General features: G+C 35.0%; 1 protein-coding gene across 8 annotated transcripts in view; it reads left to right on the plus strand.

The window, feature by feature from the left end:
- The window catches only part of KCNN2 (potassium calcium-activated channel subfamily N member 2), a 180,299-nt gene that overhangs the window by 52,957 nt on the left and 107,498 nt on the right, over positions 1-19,844 (plus strand). The window contains exons 5-10 of one of the 8 annotated variants that reach the window (XR_011964428.1): positions 3,210-3,351; positions 3,453-3,491; positions 3,612-3,674; positions 4,006-4,083; positions 8,915-8,956; positions 17,430-17,483. The exons of 3 other annotated variants lie outside the window; for them this stretch is intronic. Coding sequence is in view for 3 of the 5 variants with exons in the window: in XM_072597189.1 (XP_072453290.1) it covers positions 3,210-3,351; positions 3,453-3,491; positions 3,612-3,674; positions 4,006-4,068 (307 nt within the window). In the remaining 2 variants the exon portion in view is untranslated. Of the gene's footprint in view, positions 1-3,209; positions 3,352-3,452; positions 3,492-3,611; positions 3,675-4,005; positions 4,359-8,914; positions 12,363-17,429; positions 17,529-19,844 lie in introns of those variants that run through there. 4 more of the 8 variants (XM_072597189.1, XM_072597191.1, XM_072597188.1 and 1 more) reach the window with 4 other exon arrangements.

Raw genomic sequence — 19,844 nt, forward strand, 5'->3', positions numbered from 1 at the left:
ATAAACCTCTATTATCTACTGCTTGCTTTAATATATATTATATATAACATTTTTCTAAATAAAAATACACATACTAAATTCAACATGTTAGTTTTTTAAACCTGCCTTATTTATATCTGGGTTCCCTTCTGATCTTCCTTATATTCTCATCAGTGCATTTTTTAAAAAATGTTTCATTTACTCTTTTTTTCTTTCATTACTTTTTGGTGAGTTTTTTTTGGGGGGGGGCAACTAGCTCCTCTCTATTCTTTACAAATCTCTCACACCTAAAAAAAAAACACACAACACCAATCCTTCTAATGAATAAACCTAGTCAAAACAAATCCACACGTTATCCATGTCCAAAAATGTGTGTCTCATGCTGCACCTTTGGTCCGTTGCTCCTGTCTCAGGAGGTTGGTAGATTGTTTCGTCATGGGTCCTCTGGAGTTATATTGGAGTTGCATTGGAGTTCTTAAGTTTTTTTCAAAGTTGTTTGCATAGGCAACGCTCTTGTTACTATATAAATTGTCCTCGTTCTGCTCACTTGTTTTTCCATCAGTTCATACAAGTCTTCACAAGTTACTCTGAAACTTTCTCTTTGACCATTTTTTATAGCACAATATTACATTAAATTCATATACCATTATGTCATTCACCAATAAAAGAGGACTCCTTTAGCTTCCAGTTTTTGTCACGACAAAAAGAGTGCTGTACATATTTTTGTATCAGTGGATCTTTTTCCTCTTTCTTTGATCTCTGAGGTGTAAGCTTAGTAGTGAGATCACTGAGCACAGGGGCATTGAGGGACATGGTTCCATATTGTGTTCCACAATGGCTTCATCAGCTCGCAGTTGTACTAACCCTGCACTCATTTCCTCATCCTGCAGCCTCTCCAACAGCTACCATTTCCTTTTTTGTCATCTTTGTCAGTCTGATAAGGTGTAAGATAGGATTTCAAAGTGGTTTTAATTTTTATTTCTTTATAATTATTAATAATTTGGAGTCTTTTGCCCTATGGTTGTTGATTACTTAGATTCCTTTCCTTGACAATTTATTAGGGAGTTGTTATCATTGAATATTCTATTAAATAGTTTCCAGTTTTTTATGTGCCTTAGCTAGTAGGAATTAGTAAATATTATTTAGGGAAACAAAGATCATAAATAATAGCTCATTTATATAATGCTTTCTTTACAGAGTGCTTCACATACATTATCTCATTTCATCTTCATAGCACATAGTCTTATTATATGAAACAGATATTTTTATTAAGCCTATTTTAGGGATGAAGTAATTGAGTTTCAACAGAATTAAATGTCTTGCTCAGGGTCATAGAACCTAGTAAGCTTTGATGGCAAGCTTTGAAACCAGACCTTCTTGACTCTGTGTCTAGCAGCACTTTAACACTGTTGTATGTCATATGAAAGGCATCGTAACTAGCCTTCTTACTTTAATACTGTACTGAGTAAGTTATAATAATAACATCATTGATTCTTGTTTTCTTGTCGGTATAGGTATTGGTTGTTCAGTACAATAATAAACATCTCATCAAATGAGGAGAGACTTGGAGAAGAGCTATTGAGTTTCCAGATAGATGCTTCCTAGCATACTATGGGAATTCTCACTCCGACTACAATGTTTGAGGCAGTTTTTCTACATTAGGGTTCAGGTTTTGTGTGTTTCTTGCTACAATTTACGTATATAATTAGGTTCTTGATGGAAATTTGAGCATTGTTGTTCATATTCCTTTCCTTATCCCCCACCTTCCCTTATTAAATTCAGAATACTTGTGCTCCTAGCACATCTTTTCTTATTATTATTCTTATACCTGATTATTCAGACTTATCCCCTGTCTTCACTTCCAACAATATGATGTATCAATGCCTTGCAAATAAATAGTGGGTGTTCAATAAATATTTGTCAAATGAATAAAATCTAAATAATAGACAACACAAAACTGCCTAATAAGTAGTCAATATCATGACATCAGATTCAAGATTCTTGTTCTACCATATCTTCACCATGGAAATATTGTGTTGGTGAAAGTGACTCAGAAGATGTGGAAGCAGGGCCCTCTCATTCACATCAGCCCCACTTCTGCAATCTGTTTCAATTCAGGAGACATTTACTTTGAGTTCTTGCTATGTGTTCAAGACCATACTATTTGCTATGGGAGGACAAACTCAATTATGAACTCTTCAAGACCATGGATTATCCATTATAGTTCACCTGTATACCTGTATTCCATTATAGAGTCTAGCAGAGTACATATGTAGATCCTCAGTAAATGTATGTTGGTCATTTTGTCTCAGTTTACCCATCATTTAAAACAGGAAAGTATTATTAAACAACTTTCTGTACTAAAATTCAACCCAATATAATTTCAAATAGCTCTTATTTTCAAAATCCTTGTATTCCAATAATGATAATACTATCCGTTTATCATATGAAGTGATTTAAGAAATAGCTAATAAAAATTGGAATAATACGAAATAAAGTTTATGTTATTTCAACTTCAATTGTCCTCTGCTATGTCCTATCCTATTTCACTCAAACTTTTCTAATTTTAGTTAATATAACAAGTTTAATGTAGCATAATCAGAAGTATGTATTAATTTAAAATCTCTGTGAAGTGACAGAAAAACAGTTCCTGCACTTTAAGGGATTGGAGGGACTCTGAGTTAAATGGGAATTCTAGAAAGCTGAATCTTTCATAATATGGAATGGTCATGCACAAGGAATCAAGAAAGCTGTTTGACAGGTATGGTGTTGTATTTCCCTTGGAAGTATTTTCATGTCTCTATTTATGTTGCTGATTTTTTACCTGAGCTTTTTTTTGGCATAAAATAATGGATTTTATGTGTTCCTCATAACAACGAAATGATGGAAGTTATTTAAGCAGATAAAGTCAGCGGGGACTCCCCTCAGATTCCTAAATGGGCTTGTGCATTACACTTGGCTTCTCTCTATCTTGAATGTCTTGGCCAGAACAGGAGAGCTAATGTTCTAATAATGTGGCTTTTTTCCCTCACGTATTTCTGTCTTTTTTTTCTCATAGTAGTGTTCAGATACAGGAAGATTGTTGCTCTATGACCTGACTTCTATCATACTATTTGCTTTTCTACATAAATGCTGTCTGAAAGTCAGGTTAATAAGAAAACTAGACAACTCAAGCACTCCTTCAGTCAGAAAAGCTTGTTACAGGGTGTTTTTTTTTTCTAACCAATCAGCTGGAGGACCTCTGAGAAAACTCAACAGCCTCCTGAGGGAAGGGACCACTTAACAGCCAGGTTAAAAAATCCCTTAAATCCTGTCTTTTGTGAGTCAACACATGCTGCTGAATGGGGCCAAGTGATCTCTTTGAAAAATAATGTAAGAATTTTTTTGATGGGTTTTACCTAGGTTAACTTTTTTTAGAGACTTTTTCCTACTTAGTACTCTGCTGACCTCCTGTTTACTCATCATTTTCCTAGGAACCAGGACAAAGAAGTGTTTGCAGAGTGACAGAACAGGTAGAAACACTATTTTCAATATTCTAAGTTTTCTCAGACATTATCCTTTAACGATGCCAATTCATTTCAAACTCTATAGTGTTATATGGAGAGATTAATTTTTCTGATTTTATTTTGGAGTCAGGAAGAACATCTAAGAAAAAGGGAGTAGTTTCCATAAGCCAAGATGAGATTCCCATTAAAGTAAGTATTATAGTATATTTTCTACTAAATTAACACTGCTTTTAATGAAATCTTATTCCTAATCAAAGATTAAAGGTCATTTAAATGGCTGTTTAATACAGTATACCTAATGATTTAAATATTTCTGCTAATTCCTGCTGTCTTGATGATTGTGCCAGTTTGTTTTTATATCTGTTAATTGATATGTTTGTATTCATATATGTATGTGTGAGTATATACTACACCAGTCACAAACCATCTAAATCAGGTTATAAGCTATCAGAGAAATGCTTTAAAATTTTAAGGACTAGAAGTAGCTTTAATCTTTATTAAATAAAAAATTTTTTTTCAGATTCCTGGATTTCAACTTTTATTGGGCTCATATAGCATTAGTAGGAACCCTACAGTGAAATGAAGATCTGAAAAACATGTAAGCTCATATTGTGGATAATATCATTGCTTTGGAATTGGGGCCCTGCCACAAACTCGAAATTGTCACACCATCTTTCCATTAAATGAATCTGAAGTATTCCTCGCTGGCGCCTGTTTAATAACACTTTAAAATTCAATTGTGAATTCCTTCCTCCCTGAAAATATGTTGACTCTGCTATGGCTATTTACTTTGACATTGTAAATAAGAGTGAAACCCCTCTTATTGCTATTATGTAATCATGGATGTTTTGTAATAAAATTCTGTGACTGATACTGCTCCATAGTCTCTAATTCTGAATACAGACCAGATTCTGCAAAATGGAATCTGGGTTAATTGACTTAGAAAAAGATAGCAGTTAAGAAGAGTTTTTCTGTCTGATTTTTAGACAAATGATTTTAATAGTCTGCTGTTAAGAAGTATTTCTTATTTATTTATAAAGAAGCCCTCTATTTAACCATTGTGACATGTAACAGTGATGGTACACCAACTGACATGACATTGCCAGATGAAAATGTTCTTGGAAAAAGTTTTATATGTGTGCACATTTAAAGAATAAGCATAAGTAAAGATCTTGATGGGCTAGGGCATTGGATTGAAGAGTAAATTGAAATTCAAGAGGGATGAATGTAAAATTTTACATTTATGTGAGAAAGAACAACTTTACAAGTTTAGAATTAGAGAGAGATGATTAGATAGCAGTTGCTAGGAAATATATCTGGGGATTTTAATGAACAGCAAGATCAGTGTAAGTTTGTACTATGATATGGCAGTCAAAAAAGTAATATGGTCTTGGGCTGCATTAATAGAGGCATAGCTTCTGGGAATAAGATGGTCATTCCATTGTACTCTGCCTTCATCAGACCTCATCTGGATTAGTGTACTCAGTCTGGAGTGCCAAAGTTTATGGACATTGATAAGATCTAGAATTTCTGGAGAAGGACAACTAGACTGGTGAAGAGCCTTGGGTTCATATCATAGGAGTGTAAGTGAAAGGAAATAGGTATATTTAGACTGGATAAGAGAAGACAAGCTAACTGTCTACATGAAGGGCAAAGACTGGACTTTGTCCTATGTCTATCCTATGAAGGACTGTTATGTGGAAGAGAGAATGGACTTGATATGTTTGGCTCCAGAAGGCATAAGTATGAGCAGTGGATGGAAGTTGCAAAGAGACAAATTTAGACTTGACTAGATTGCCTTGAAAAATGGTGGTGGCTTCTTCCTTGGACAGACCTCAGTCAGAGGGCAAATGGTAATTTATTGACTAAGTTATAGTAGAAATTTTTTTTTGTTGTATAAGTTGGATTAGTTAGTCCATAGGGCAGCTAGGTGGTGCAGTGGATAGAGCGCCAGGCTTAGAGTCAGGAAGACCTGAGTTCAAATCTGGCCTCAGACACTTTACTAACTGTATCTTCCTGGGCAAATCACATAGCCATATTTACCTGTTGTTAACTCATCCATAAAATGAGCTAGAGAAGAAAATGGCAAACTACTCTAGTATATTTACCAAGAAAACCCCAAATGGAATCATGAAGGTAGGGCACGACTGAAACAATTAGATAACAAGAACAAAAATTAGTTGATAAAGTCCCTTCCAACTATCAAATTTTGTGGCATAATTATTATTGTGATTGGCAATCATCACTGTCATATTCAGTTTTATATTCATTATAGTGAGCATAGCCCTGGTCTCTAATTACCCTTCATCCCAGAGGTTCCCCTATTTATTTGGCCAACTTTCCCCTTTTTAAAAAATGATCCAAGACAATTATAAAAGGACTAATGATGAAAAATGCTATCCACCTTCAGAGAAATAAAGAGAAATGAGGAAATCTTTCTATAACCCTTTAATTTGCATCATTTCAAAAGTTATAATTTTTTTAAATGACACATCTTGAATTTAATAATTTATCGTAAATTTGTGGGGTTTTTTCCTGCATTGAAATTTTGATAATGCAACCATAACTGTGACCATATCCATGCAGTATTGTACTGTAAACAAGTCATTACATACATATTTTCCTACTGATGCATGCTGGACTTCACGACAATGCATGACACATTTGTCTTCCAGCACTTACTTGTTAAGACCTGTCTGCAGACCACTGATGGGTTATAACTTGCATTTTGCATGTTTATTTGGAAAATCGCTATGACTTTAACTCTGTTATACAACAGATGAAACATGTACAAACTGTTTTTCAAAATTTTCTTATCTTCTTTCTTATGCTTTCACTATCCCCTTATTTTTATTCGATGCCCCCTAGTTGTACCAGAGCTACTACCACCACCCCTGAATCATTCCAGGGCACTCCAGGGGGTGGTAGCACCCACTTTGGGAACCTCTACTTCATCCTCTGTATCTGCTTTTATTTGGTCATGTAAGTAAAACTGAAGTCACTTCTGTGTTTATTCAAACTCGTGTTTATTCAAATTCTATCCCCAAATTAATGTATTTTATGACAATTTTTAATCTACTTAAAACTGATATTTTTATCCTCATGGGGATGGGAAGAGGGGAAGATGGAAATAGGTTGTACATAATTAAATAATAGATAGAATGACAATTAAAATTCTGTGATCTTCCTCTTTAAGTTTATTTAACTAAAAATTTATTTTAAATATTCTTTTTAAAATTGGGGTTCCAAATTTTCTAGCTCTCTCTCACCCCTCTACCATCCACTGAGAATGCAAATAATATATCAGTTATATACATGAAATCATGTAAAGCCTATTTCCATATTAGCCATTGGAAAAAAAAGCATGAAAAATAAAGTGAGAAAATTATACTTCAATTTGCACTCAAAGTTCCTTATTTCTCTTTATTTTTCTGAAGGTGGATAGCATTTTTTTTCATCATTAGTCCCTTAGAATTGTCTTGGATCATTTTATTGATCAGGGTCATCAAGTCTTTTCACAGTTGGTCATCATTGCTGAATATTGCTGTTAGTGTACACAATGATCTTAATTCTTCACACTTCACTTTGCCTCAGTTCATATATGTATTGCCATGTTTTTTTTCTAAATGCTTTCCAGTCTTTTCTTAGGGCACAACAGTACCTCATCGCAATCATATGCAACAGCTCAATCAGTCATTTCCCAGTTGAGGAGCATCTCCTCAGTTTCCAGTTCTTCGCCACCTTAAAAAGAACTGCTATAAATATTTTATTTACAAATAGTCTCTTTTTCTTTTTCATCTCTTTGGGGTACAGTTATAGTAATGGCATTGCTTAAAGGGTATATTGCATAGTTTCATAGCCCTTTGGGCACAGTTCCAAATTGTTTTCCAGAATGTTCAGATTAGTTTACAGCTATACCAACAGTGAATTAATGTACCTATTCCCCCTCCCACACCTGCAACAATTGTCATTTCTGATAGGTGTAAGGTAGTATCTCAGAGTTGTTTTAATTTGTATTTCTCTAGTCAATTGTGATTTAGAGTATTTTTTAATATGACTATAGGCAATTTTAATTTCTTCTTCTGAAAATTACCTGTTCATATCTTTTGAACATTTATCAATTAGGAAATGGCTCATATTTTTTATAAATTTGACTCAGTTTTCTACATATTTAAGAAATGAGACCTTTATTAGAGAAACATGCTGTAAAAATTTTTTATATTACCTTATTATTTATAGTACCTTTTGTCAAAATGTAGTTTACTTGATTATCTTTTTAAACTTGGTCTATTTTTATTTTGCTTTTTCTAACATCGTGATTGCTGTCCCTGCCTTTTTTATGTCAAACTCATTAGATTCTGTGCCAGTGGCTTATTTTAACTCTGTGTATGTCTTTCTGTTTCAAGTGTGTCTCTTGTAAACAACATATTGTTGGGTTCTTATTTCTAATCCATTCTACTGTCCACTTCTGTTTTATAGGTGAGTGCAGTATGATTACCAACTATATGTTTCACTCCATCCCATTTTCTTCTGTTTTTTCTTTTCTCTTTTATCTTGTTGTTTAGTCATTTCGGGTGTATCTGACTCTTTATAACCCCATTTGGGGTTTTCTTGGCAAAGATACTGGAGTAGTTTGCCATTGCCTTCTCCAGCTCATTTTACAAATGAGCAAACTGAGTCAAACGGTTAAATGACTTGCCAGGGGTCACTCAGCTAGTAAGTATTTGAGGCTGAATTTGAACTCAGGTCTTTCAAACTCCATTCCCAGTGCTTTTGTCTACTACACCACCTAGCTGCCCATCTCATGATTTAAAACATAGTTGGATTCTAGTTTCTAAACCATTCTGCTCTGTGAATGGGTAGCACCTCCCATTCACATTCACAGTTATGATTACTAACTGTATATTTTCCTCCATCCTATTTTCTTCCATTTTTCCTTCTCTTTTTATCCTATCCCCTGTTGTGCTTCTGACCCCTCTTCCATTGATTCACCCTCTCTTTTATCCCCTCCCTTTTTCTCACCCTCCTCCTCTCCTCTTTAGATATTAAATAATATAGATTTTTATACCCAACTGAGTTTGTATATATATTCTTCCTTCTTTGAATCCTTTGGATTTATGTATATTTTTAATATCAAAAACTTTGATAAGATCTTGAATAGTAATATTTTAGGAAGAGTTATTACTAAAAGATTTTTAAGTTGGTTTGTTTTTCCTTCCCAGATTTGGTGGGTTTTTTCCCTCAAAAAAAAAATGAATAGTTTGAAAACAAGTCTATATATAATTGAAAGAAAGGTTACCATTTTCAAAATTTTCAATTACCTGAAACAGAAAATTCTTGACTGACCCTTGTAAGAGTTAATAACATTCATTTTTATTGTATCTCTGAATCTTTTGTTGGCTGTATTTCCAATCTGCTCATGTTCAAAGTGGCTTAAGGAGACAAGACCCCTTCAATTTCATCTGTCTTATGTAAGTTAACTTTCAGATACTAATCAGTATTAATCAAGTGCCTGAATCTCCACAAAACATTTTTTCAACATGACATGTTATTTCAGCTAAGAATATAGGCATTTTAATAGTGATAAGAATTGGGTGTACATTCTCACAAGGTAACTAAGCCACATCTGTGTGAGCAAAGATAATGAGTCTACAAATCCTACTAAGAATACTACTTTATGAAGTTCTCATAAAAGAAGTATCCCTTTTTGTCCTGAAGTATCATTAGAACAGTATGGTTTTTGAATTGTTTGGGTGCACATTTGACTTAATCATTCACGTGACCTTGGGTGTGCTTGGCCTTATGGTGAAGGAAGAAACATTTTGATTTGTAGATATGAAATAGAATGAAGCTACTTGGCCATCATAGGGACTCCTCTTGGAGACTTGGTCTTATTAGCATACTTTAACCAACCTCTACATTTGCCAAAAATAGATAAGCCTTAAATATATAAACATATAAGAAGGGGATAATTTCCATCTCTTAAGTGAATGTGCTCCCATGTGTAGGCTGTATTTATATACACAGATACAGCTGAAACCTTCTCCATGATATTATCACATAAAAGATCTTCTTGAGAAACAGGACTACATTTCTAGGTTTCTACCCCTGGCTTGTCTTTTTAGATGTTTTTCCTGGTTAGCTGCATGTTGCCTTTGCCCATTTGTCTATAGATCCAACTGGACCAATGACTTTTCAGTAGAAAAAGCTCTGTTTATGTGCTTTAAAAAAAATCATAGATGATTCAAATTTTTAATTTGTAAGGTTTAGTACCTGAGAATTGACCCAGGATATCGAAGGATACAAGATACAAAAGAAATCCAGAGTCCTCAAAGACCTCACAAATAATAGATAGATAGATGAAAAGTAATACTCAGAAGAAGAAAATGGCTAAATATACTCACAAGGAAAAAAAAACAATAAAGATATTTAAATGAGCAAAGTGGGTTGCCTATAAAATGAAAAGTACACTCCATTAGTTAATTAGAAGACCTGCATTAATAACTAGCAAATAGTTATCAGATAAATAATTAATTAATTAAAATAATTGCATTAGTTAATCCCTGGAGCAACAGAAATTTAAAAAATTAGAAACCAAGCAGGAAAACAACATATAAAAAAATTAAAGAATTAAAAGAAAAACACAAGGCCTGGTAATCTAGGAACTTAAAGAAATTTTTTGGTGTTTTTTAATAACCAAGTAAATCAATCTAGATGTGTTAGGAAAGGGCAGGAAATAATTAGTGATAAATCATTTGTTGGTAGTTTAGAAAAGGGCAACTAAATGGCACACTGGTTAGAGTACTGTGCTTGGACTCATCTTCCTGAGTTCGTATCTGACCTCAGACACTACTTTTGTGATCCTGAACAAATCACTTAATCCTATTTGCCTCAGTTTCCTCATCTGTCAAATGAGTTGGAGAAGGAAATGGCAGAGCTCTCCAGTTTCTTTGCCAAGAAAATCCCAAATGGGGTCAGCAAGAGTCAGACATCACTGCTAACAACTGAACAACAACTTTTAAAAAATATATTGTGGGGGTAGGAAGTAATGTCTATGAAATATTAATTTACCATATACTAGGCTTTTCATAGAAAGTCAAATAGGAAAAGTATCTAGTTAACTTACATTTACTTTTAAAAATATAATTAAAGATAAAGGAAATGGGAGACCTGTTTTCCAAATGAAAACAGTAATGAAAAGCCTGTAAGTATTTTGTAAAATTGCTTGCAATGCTTACCTTTGCTCTATGAGGTCATAGTTCAGGACCTAAATCTCTTCTCTAGCCATGCCCAATATTGAATTATGTTCAGCAATCACTGTTAGGTAAGGTGTTAAGAAATAGTTAAGGAATTTATTATAGTTAAGGAATTTGGGAGCAAATATAAATAGGAGATGCCTTTTTGTCTTCCTTTCTTTATGAAAGAGCACTTAATATTTTTGTAATGTTTTCTCTGAAGAACTTTTTTTCCTACATGGTGATGGTTTATAATAATGCAGGTTTATTTTGAATTCTTTGCATTTTTTTCTACTCAGGGAAATCAAAAGCAGCTGGGGGAATAGATTCCCATGAGGCAACATTTCAAAATCTGATCATTTGACATTTAGAGAATGATGAACCATTCCATCCCCAGTAAGGCTGTACCCTCAGAAAGGGCATACTAGTTATATCTCCTTCATCAGTGTAACCCTTTTCAAATGCTTTTCTGAGAGAGAATACAGATACTGTATCTTTAAGGGCAAATGGAATGTGGAGAACATCAGCAGTGTGAAAAATGTCTTACTATGAAGTACTTCTCCGTATGGAGTCAGAGAGGTTAAATTTGAGTTGTGAGCTGGTATGAGGAATCTGTTGAGACACAGAGGGTAAAGTGAAATATATTTCTCATTAGTGCGATCTTAAGTGTTACATTACCAAAAAACGTAAAGAGAAGAAGCTGTGAGGAACTAGCAAGTACAATACACTCTGGAAAAACTTTACCATGTTTTCTGAAGAGAGGACAAAGGAAAGGGACTTATCCAGATTTTTACCCCTGAAATAATTTATTTAACTCTTGTCTTGTGGGAAAATATAAAGAAAGGTCTTTTTTCCCCATATTTTTTTTATTTAGTATTTTATTTTTCCCCAGTTACATGTAAAAATCATTTTTAACATTCATTTTTAAAACTTTGAATTCCATGTTGTCTCCCTTTCTCCCCCATTGAGAAGGCAAGCAGTTTGATATAGGTTATACACGCATAGTCATGCAAAGCATTTCCATAATAGTCATGGTGTGAAAAATAACAGACAAGAAAATCCTCGAGAAAAATAAAGTTTTAAAAAAAGTACACTTCACTCTGCATTCAGACACCATCAGTTCTTTGTGGGAATGTGTAGCATTCTTCATTTTAAGTACTTCAGAGCTGTCTTGGATTGTGGTATTGCTGAGAACAGCCAAGTCAGTCACAGCTGATCATCCCACAATATTGCCGTTCCTTTAAGGTACACAGTAAATTTCACTTTGCAAAAACTCATACAAGTCTTTCCAGGTTTCTCTGAAAGCATCCTGCTCATCATTTCCTTCAGCACAATAATATTCCACGACAATCACATGCCATAATTTGTTCAGCCATTCCCCAGTTCATGGGTATCTCCTCAATTTCCAATTCTTTGCCCCCGGGAAAGAGCTGCTATACATAATTTTGTACATATAGGTCTTTTTCCTTTTTAAATTTCTTTTGGGATACAGACCTAGCAGTGGCATTGCCAACTCAAAGTACATGCATAGTTCCAAAATGATCCACAGAATGGTTGAATCAGTTCATTCACCAACAGTGCATTAATGTTTCATTTTTCCCACATCCCCTCCAATACCTGTCATTCACCTTTGCCATCCTTATTAGCCAGTCTCATAGATATGAGGTAGTACCTCAGAACTGTTGTAATTTGCATTTCTCTAATCACTAGTGAGTTAGAGGTTTTTTTACATGGCTATAGATAACTTTGATTGCTTTATCTGAAAACTGATCATATCCTTTGATCATTTATCAGTTAGGAAATGGCTCTCATTTATACAAATTTGATTCAGTTCTCTATATGTTTAAGAAATGAGACCTTTGTCAGAGAAACTTCAAATTTTTTTTTACAGTTAATATTACTAAAGGTATTTCCCTCCATCCTTCCTCTCCCCCCCCCACTTATTCTGTTCTCTCTCCTTTCACCCTGTCCCTTCTCAAAAGCGTTTTGTTGCTGACCACCCCTTCCCCCAACCTTTCCTCCCTTCAATCACCCCTCTTTCCCTTATCTTCTTACCCCCAACTTTCCTGCAGAGTAAGACAGATTTCTATACCTAATTTAGTGTGTATGTTATTCCCTCTTTGAGCCAACTCCAAAGAGAGTAAGGTCAACTCACTCCCCTTCGCTTCCCCCCTCTTCCCCTCCACTGTAAAAATTTTTCCTTGACTCTTGTATATAAGAGAAAATTTGCCCCATTCTGCCTCTTCTTTTCCCCTTTCTCCCAGGATGTTCTTCTCTCACCTGTTAATTTTATTTTTTAGATATCATCCCTTCATACTCAACTCACACCTGTTCCTTCTGTCTATATATACTCCTTCTAACTACCCTAATAATTAGAAAGGTCTTATGAGTTACAAATATTTTCCCATGCAGAAATTTTAATAAGCCTGTTATGATTTTTCTTTCCTGTTTACCTTTCTTATGCTCCTCTTGAGTCTTATATTTGAAAATCAAATTTTCTATTCAGCTCTAGTTGTTTCTCAAGAATGCTTGAAATTACTCAATCTCATTAAATGTCTACTTTTTCTCCTAAAGGATTATACTCAGTTTTGCTGAATAGGTGATTCTTGGTTGAAATCCTAGCTCTTTTGCTGTACAGAATATCATATTCTGAGTCCTCTGATCCTTTAATGGAGAAACTGCTAAATCTTGTGTTATTCTGACTCCACCATATTTGAATTATTTCCTCCTCCCTGCTTGCAATATATTTTTCCTTGACCTGGGAACCCTGGAATTTGACTATAATATTCTTGGGAATTTCCATTTTAGAATCTTTTTCAGGAGGTGATTTGTGGATTCTTTCATTTTCTACTTTATGCTCTGGTTCTAGAATTTCTGTGTAGTTTTCCTTGATAATTTCTTTTTTTTTTTTTTTAGTCATGGCTTTCAGGTGGTCCAATAATTTTTAAAGTATCTCTCCTGGGTCTATTTTCCAGGCCAGTTGTTTTTCCAATGAGATATTTCACATTGTCTTCAATTTTTTCATTCTTTTGATTTTATTTTATTGTTTCTTGGTTTCTCATAAAGTCATTAGCTTCCATTTGCTCCATTCTAATGTTTAAGGAATTGCTTTCTTCAGTGAGCTTTTGGACCTCCTTTCCCATGTGACCAATTTTTCTTTTTAGATTTTCTTCTCATTGGCCTTTGGGATAGGCTATTTTTAAAGTGTTATTTTCTTCAGTATTATTTTGGGGTCTCCTTTAGCAAGCTGTTGGCTACTTTTTCATGATTTTCTTGCATCACTCTCATTTCTCTTCCCAGTTTTTCCTCTACTTCTCTTACTTGATTTTCAAAATACTTTTTGAGCTCTTCTGTGGCCTGAGACCAATTCATGTTTTTCTTGGAGGCTTTGGATTTGAGGAGCTTTGACATTGTTGTCTTCTACTGGATGTGTGTTTTGCTCTTTCTTCATACCATAGTAACTTTGTGTAGTCAAAGGTTGTTGGTTTTTTCCCTTGTTTCTCATATCCCCAGTCTATTATTTGACTTTTTAACTCTTTGTTAAAGTAGGGCTTTGCTTCCAGAGTGGAGGGCCCACCTTCAGGGGTTTTGTGCAGCTGTTTTCAGAAATACTTCCAAGGACCTATAAGTTTTCAATTCTTGCAAAGTGGTATGATCTAAGGAGAAGTGTTTAATAAAATGTTTAACACACCTGTACTCTGGTCTGTGAGTGACCACAAGCACTCTTTTCTGCCCTGGAACTATGAGGAGTGTCCCCCCTCCACTGTGGCTGCAAGCTCTCCCTGGGATTGCCACCCAGGACTGTGACCTGGATCTGAGTATGGGGAAAGCAACAGAGTACTGCCACTGTACTAGCAAAAAGACCTTTGTAATCGCCTTCTGATCATTTGTTCAACCCTCTTACCATCTATGGGCTGAGAGCTCCAGAAACAGCTGCTGCCACTACTGATTCAGTCACTCCCAAGGCCTGCTCCTGGTTTGCTGGGGACCAGTCTCCACTGGTGCAGCCTGCATTGGACTTCACTCCTCTCTCACCATGGTGCAACAAGCCTTTCCTGCTGCCTTATCAAGTTGTCTTGGGCTAGAAATTTGTTTCACTCCACTCTTTTGTGGGTTCTGGTGCCCTATAATTTGTTTAGAGTCACTTTTAAAAGGTATTTGGAAGGGTTTAGAGGAGAGTTCAGGCAAATCCCTGCCTTTACCATCTTGGCTCCGTCCCCAAGAAAGTTCTTAAGTGACTTTAATTAGTATATGGAGTTAACAAATGTGTAAGAAGGTGCTTCAAGATAAGGAAAGAGAAGTCATCTACTATTATACTGAAGGCTTGAAATGACTCTGTGAAATTTCACATGGCCACGTAGACATGTAAACATATTTTTGCTATTTCATTCCTTCCATTTATGTTCAGTAATTTTAATATGTATTTATTTTAGGGAATAAAGTTATTTTGTTAATAGAAAAATAAGTGTAATTTCTATTGAGAGGTTTCCCCCCATTTGTAATGAGAAAGAAAGTTAAATTAGATCCCTATATCCTTCTAAAGCTCAGAAAGAAGACCTCCTGATAAAGCAAATCCCTGAATCACTCTAGATAGAGCTCAGAATGATAAAATTAGCTATAACAATTTTTAGGAAAGGAAATAAATCAAAAGGCACGCTGAAGGGTAATATACGAGAGAGTGGTAGACTCAGATTCCATAAACCTGAGAAGATATGTGATCTTACATCCAGGATTTTTGAGTATTTTCCCCTTTTCATTTCCATTGATCTTTCCTCATAGAATTTATATGCAATGAGTCTGAGAAGCTACTGAAAATCAGTAAAAGTAATTTGTATGTTTAATGATTATTTTAACATTACTGGCTTGCTAATAAAATATCACTACTTTGGGGTATTAACATGGTTAGTATGTATTGTAATGTTTTCAGAGTGGAAATTCATAGAGGTTTCCCACTTTGGGGAGGAGGCCCTAAGAATGTGAATAAGGACATTATAAAAATATCAAAAAGAAATTTCAAAGAAATGGGAGAGTACAAGGCAATTCAGAAAGTAAGGTCAGACCTATAAAGTCAAATCCATCAGTACTCTATGTTATCTATTGGATCATTCAAAGTACCAACTACCTTAACAGTAATAACCAGTGCTGGGAACTTATTTATGAGATCAAGACAATTTTTTCCTTAATGAGAAAGAGGTCCCATAAGTAAGACGTTTGAATTTCAAAGTCCTTGCTATCAGGAATATGATTTTCATATTTAGAGCAGAAAGGATAACTACCAGGGAGACAGGCCTCAGCAAAGTTCCCAACAGTAGGAAAAGATAATTTATCTTTACACAAGACTTGACTCATGTTCCATTGACTTGTGGAGAAATACTACCAATATGTCAGGCAATAGTTAGGTTCCTTGAGTTGCCCGGAGAAATGAGGACCTATGAACAGGCTCCAGCTAAAGTACCTCATTACAGACAGAAATATAAGCCCAAGAGAGTAATTTTCTCAGTGGAGGATTGTTGTTCTCTCGAGGAAGACTTTGTAGAGGTAGAAACCAGGTGTGCAATAGACCTTTTATAAGATTGGCAGGTTTCTCACTTGGACAAAATAAATTGTTTGATAGAAAGTCTTAAAGGCCCCCTAAATTTGAATATGTGGGACCTAAGGAGAAGAAATTGGTTTCTTCTTCTTCCACATATCTGACAAAATGTGTGTGTATTTGTGTGTACGTACGTGTACACAGAGAGAGGGACTCGAATTATTCTATGACTCTCACTTAACAACCATGACAGCAATATTTAGTTTGGCAACATCACTGAGGTCAAAGAGGAGCCATCTAAATACCTATTGTGTGTGGACAACAACTTAACCAAACTGGTAGCAAATGCAGTGATTCCCACGGCATAATGCAGACATAACCAGAATAACCCACTAGCCAACAGACTTCAAGAGCAACTTAAATGAAAATATCCTTATGAACATTGAAATATCCTTATAATATTGAAATTATCACTGAACTGTGACTATGTAACATCTATTATGCAAACATTATGTATATATATATATATATATATATGATATATGAGTATACATATGAGAGAGAGAGAGTGCGTGCGTGCGTGTGTGTGTGTGTGTGTGTGTGTGTGTGTGTGTGTGTGTAAGTATGATAGCCAATATTGCAGACTCAAAGCAAAGACGCAAAGAAGGGTTATCTGAGGAAGTTCACAGAAAACATGCTAAAAAGTAGGCTCTTGAGCAAATTTTGTTATACCACCTAAATTGTATTTGGTACCACTCTTTGGCATGAAATGCAACCTGGAGTTTTTACTCTAAAATAAGGAGAGGGGACCTATGAGAGTCTCTAGGTCCTGGTCCATAGTACCTCTCCATGAACTATCTTAACAAAAAAGATTTACATCTAAAGCTATGTTGTTGTTAGATGCAAGCTGAACTCAGGTAGGAAGGACTTTTTCTGGGCAGAAAGAGCCTTAAAGGGAGACATGCTAAAGTAATTTTTACCGGATTCCAAGGGAAACCTGAAATTGAAAGGTTGTTATCACTTGGAAACTAAAACAGCTAGAATTATGAAACTCAGTCTATGAGTTAAAACATGTAAAACTAGATCAAGAAATAAATATGTATAGCTGTTATTTATTATTTTTTTGCATGCTGAGATTTCCTCTCACTGTATTAAAATCATTTTTTGTACCTTAACCAGCTATTTGGGTCTGTGCTGTGCTGATGATCATCTGGAAATGCATTGGATCTGGAGACAGAGGACCTTGGTTTGAATTCTGGCTCTGCTCTGTGGCTTTCGGCAAGTTACTTTAGCTCTCTCTGAGCCTTAGTTTCCTCATCTGTAAACTTGAATGGGGGAGGGGAGGCTTGGGGAGGAATCCTCTAATGTGTGATGTTGTGATTAACACAAGAGGGTTAAATAAGACAATAAAGATTGAGCTATAATATTTAGTCCAAAGAGGAGGCAACAGAAATGATCATACAGGATACTTTCTGTTTGAGGGTGTCCTATAACATATTGCTTTACTTGTGTAAGAGAAACAAAAAATGAGAAAGGAATGAGTTGCTATTTACTTGTATCACTTCTTTATAAGTCTCAGGTTTGGGATATGGGTGTAAGCACTTTGGGGGCAGGAGGAAAAGGACCAGACTTCAACTGCAGCTTCACTGCTCAATCTTTTCCATAAAATTGGAAGTTCTTTGGTTCATGATCATGTACTTTGTACTATCCCAAGCCAAGGGATATATTTTTTACTGAATAAGTTTTAACTTAAAAGTTTTTTCTGCTTCTTATTTCTTCATCTGAAAAATAAGAGGGATGGGCTAGATATTCTCTAAGATCTCTTCTAGCCATATTGTTCTCTGAGTCAAATGTGTTTATTCAAGACCAACAGATATTTGCTAGGCACTTACTATGTGTAATGTACTGTGGTAGGAAATGGATGATATATAAAGATAAAGAAGACATAAGTCCCCAAGGAACTTAGAATCTCACAGGTCAGAAAGACATATGTTCTGTTTTGTGTTTTTATGGAAGTTTGTGGGAGGAAGAAAGTTTTACGAGTTCATACAAGGAAGAAATCGTTTCCAACTGAGGGAGCTGGAGATGCATACATTAGTTTATCCGCAAGAAGTTTCTTTAATTGTATATTTTTTGGTTATTCTGATAAGGTTTAAATTGGGTGTCATTTATAGGAAAAAGCAATCATTGAACAGTCCAAGGGATCTGAGTTTGAGTCCTGGATCTACCAGAGACTTCTTAAGCCACCTCATTCATTTAGGAAACATCAATTAATTATGTAATTAATGTAGTCATGGGGGTATTCAAAGACAAAAGTTAAAATTTTACTGGGGTTGGGAATTCAGGATATAGATGTCTAGAGATAAGTTATCCAAGAAGGAAGAGATCGCTAAATGGAATGGTTTAGAGAAGCATTGCCAAAGGAAATAACATAAATGGAACAGACAGAAAACTAAGAAGTCTAAGAGTAGTTAGGGAATACATTCCAGGACTGAAGGATATGTGAAGACATGGAGAGGGGAACAGGAATATGCAGCTGAGAGAATAACTAGTAGTCCCTTTTGTCTAGAACATAAACCATGTGAACAGGAGTGTTGTGAAATAAGTCTGGAAAGTAGATTGGAGCCAGATTGTGAAAGGTCTAAAATGATGGGTTGGGAAGTTGATATTTTATTCTAAAAGCAATAGGGGGCCTCTGAAGCTTTTGGCCAGACCTATACCTTTAGAGATTTATTTTGATAGCTAAATGAAAGATAGATTACAGAAAGGAGAAAATTGGGAGCACAGACTCTCTAGGCCTGGATCTCCTTATTTGTAAAATAAGAAGCTGAGACAGTATGGTTTAGATGAAAAAGCATAAGATTCAGAGTCAGAGAACTTAGATTTAAATTTCATTTCTTCTATTTAAGACTTCATGGGACCTTGAGAAACAGTCACTTCACCTCTGACCTCAGTTTCCTCATCTGAAAAAAATCAGCAGGATAAAGCAGAACTTTAAGATTTCTTTTAGCACTGACATTTTTGTAGCATTGTAAGGTTTAAAAAACCTTTGTTTGGCCCTAGAGAACCCTGTATGATCTTCAACAAGTCTGAAATTCAGTTTCCTCATCTGTAAATTAAGGATGATTGTGCAAGTCAAAATCTATTCATCTCTACTTAAAGAAACGTTGATTAGCCATACAGTTGTTTCAAAGTCCTGAGGGAAGGGAGATTTGGAAATAATTTTTTTCTTTATTTCCTTTCCCACAGTTACAGTATCTATGGAAATTTATAACAGAAAGAAACATCTGAGTAAATACAGTAGTTGAATTTGATTTAATTTTTTTCACACTTGCAAGTTAAAGAAAATTAATACATTCTATGTATCAATGGAATAACTTTTCAAGCTCGGTAATCACTTGTCATAATAGTTCTGCAACTGTAAGGTGAATACTTGGTAGATCCAAGGGCCCAATGGATAACAAGTTCTAGGCCTTATTTTCTTTTGAACAATAACATTCTTTCACACTGAACAATTTTCTCTTCTTTTCTTGGCTGATTTTACCATTCATAATTCTAAGTAGCATTATATATAGCATTACTTTATTTCAGGTG

The sequence above is a fragment of the Notamacropus eugenii genome, chromosome 3 (assembly GCF_028372415.1).
Source record: "Notamacropus eugenii isolate mMacEug1 chromosome 3, mMacEug1.pri_v2, whole genome shotgun sequence".
Lineage (NCBI taxonomy): Eukaryota > Metazoa > Chordata > Mammalia > Diprotodontia > Macropodidae > Notamacropus > Notamacropus eugenii.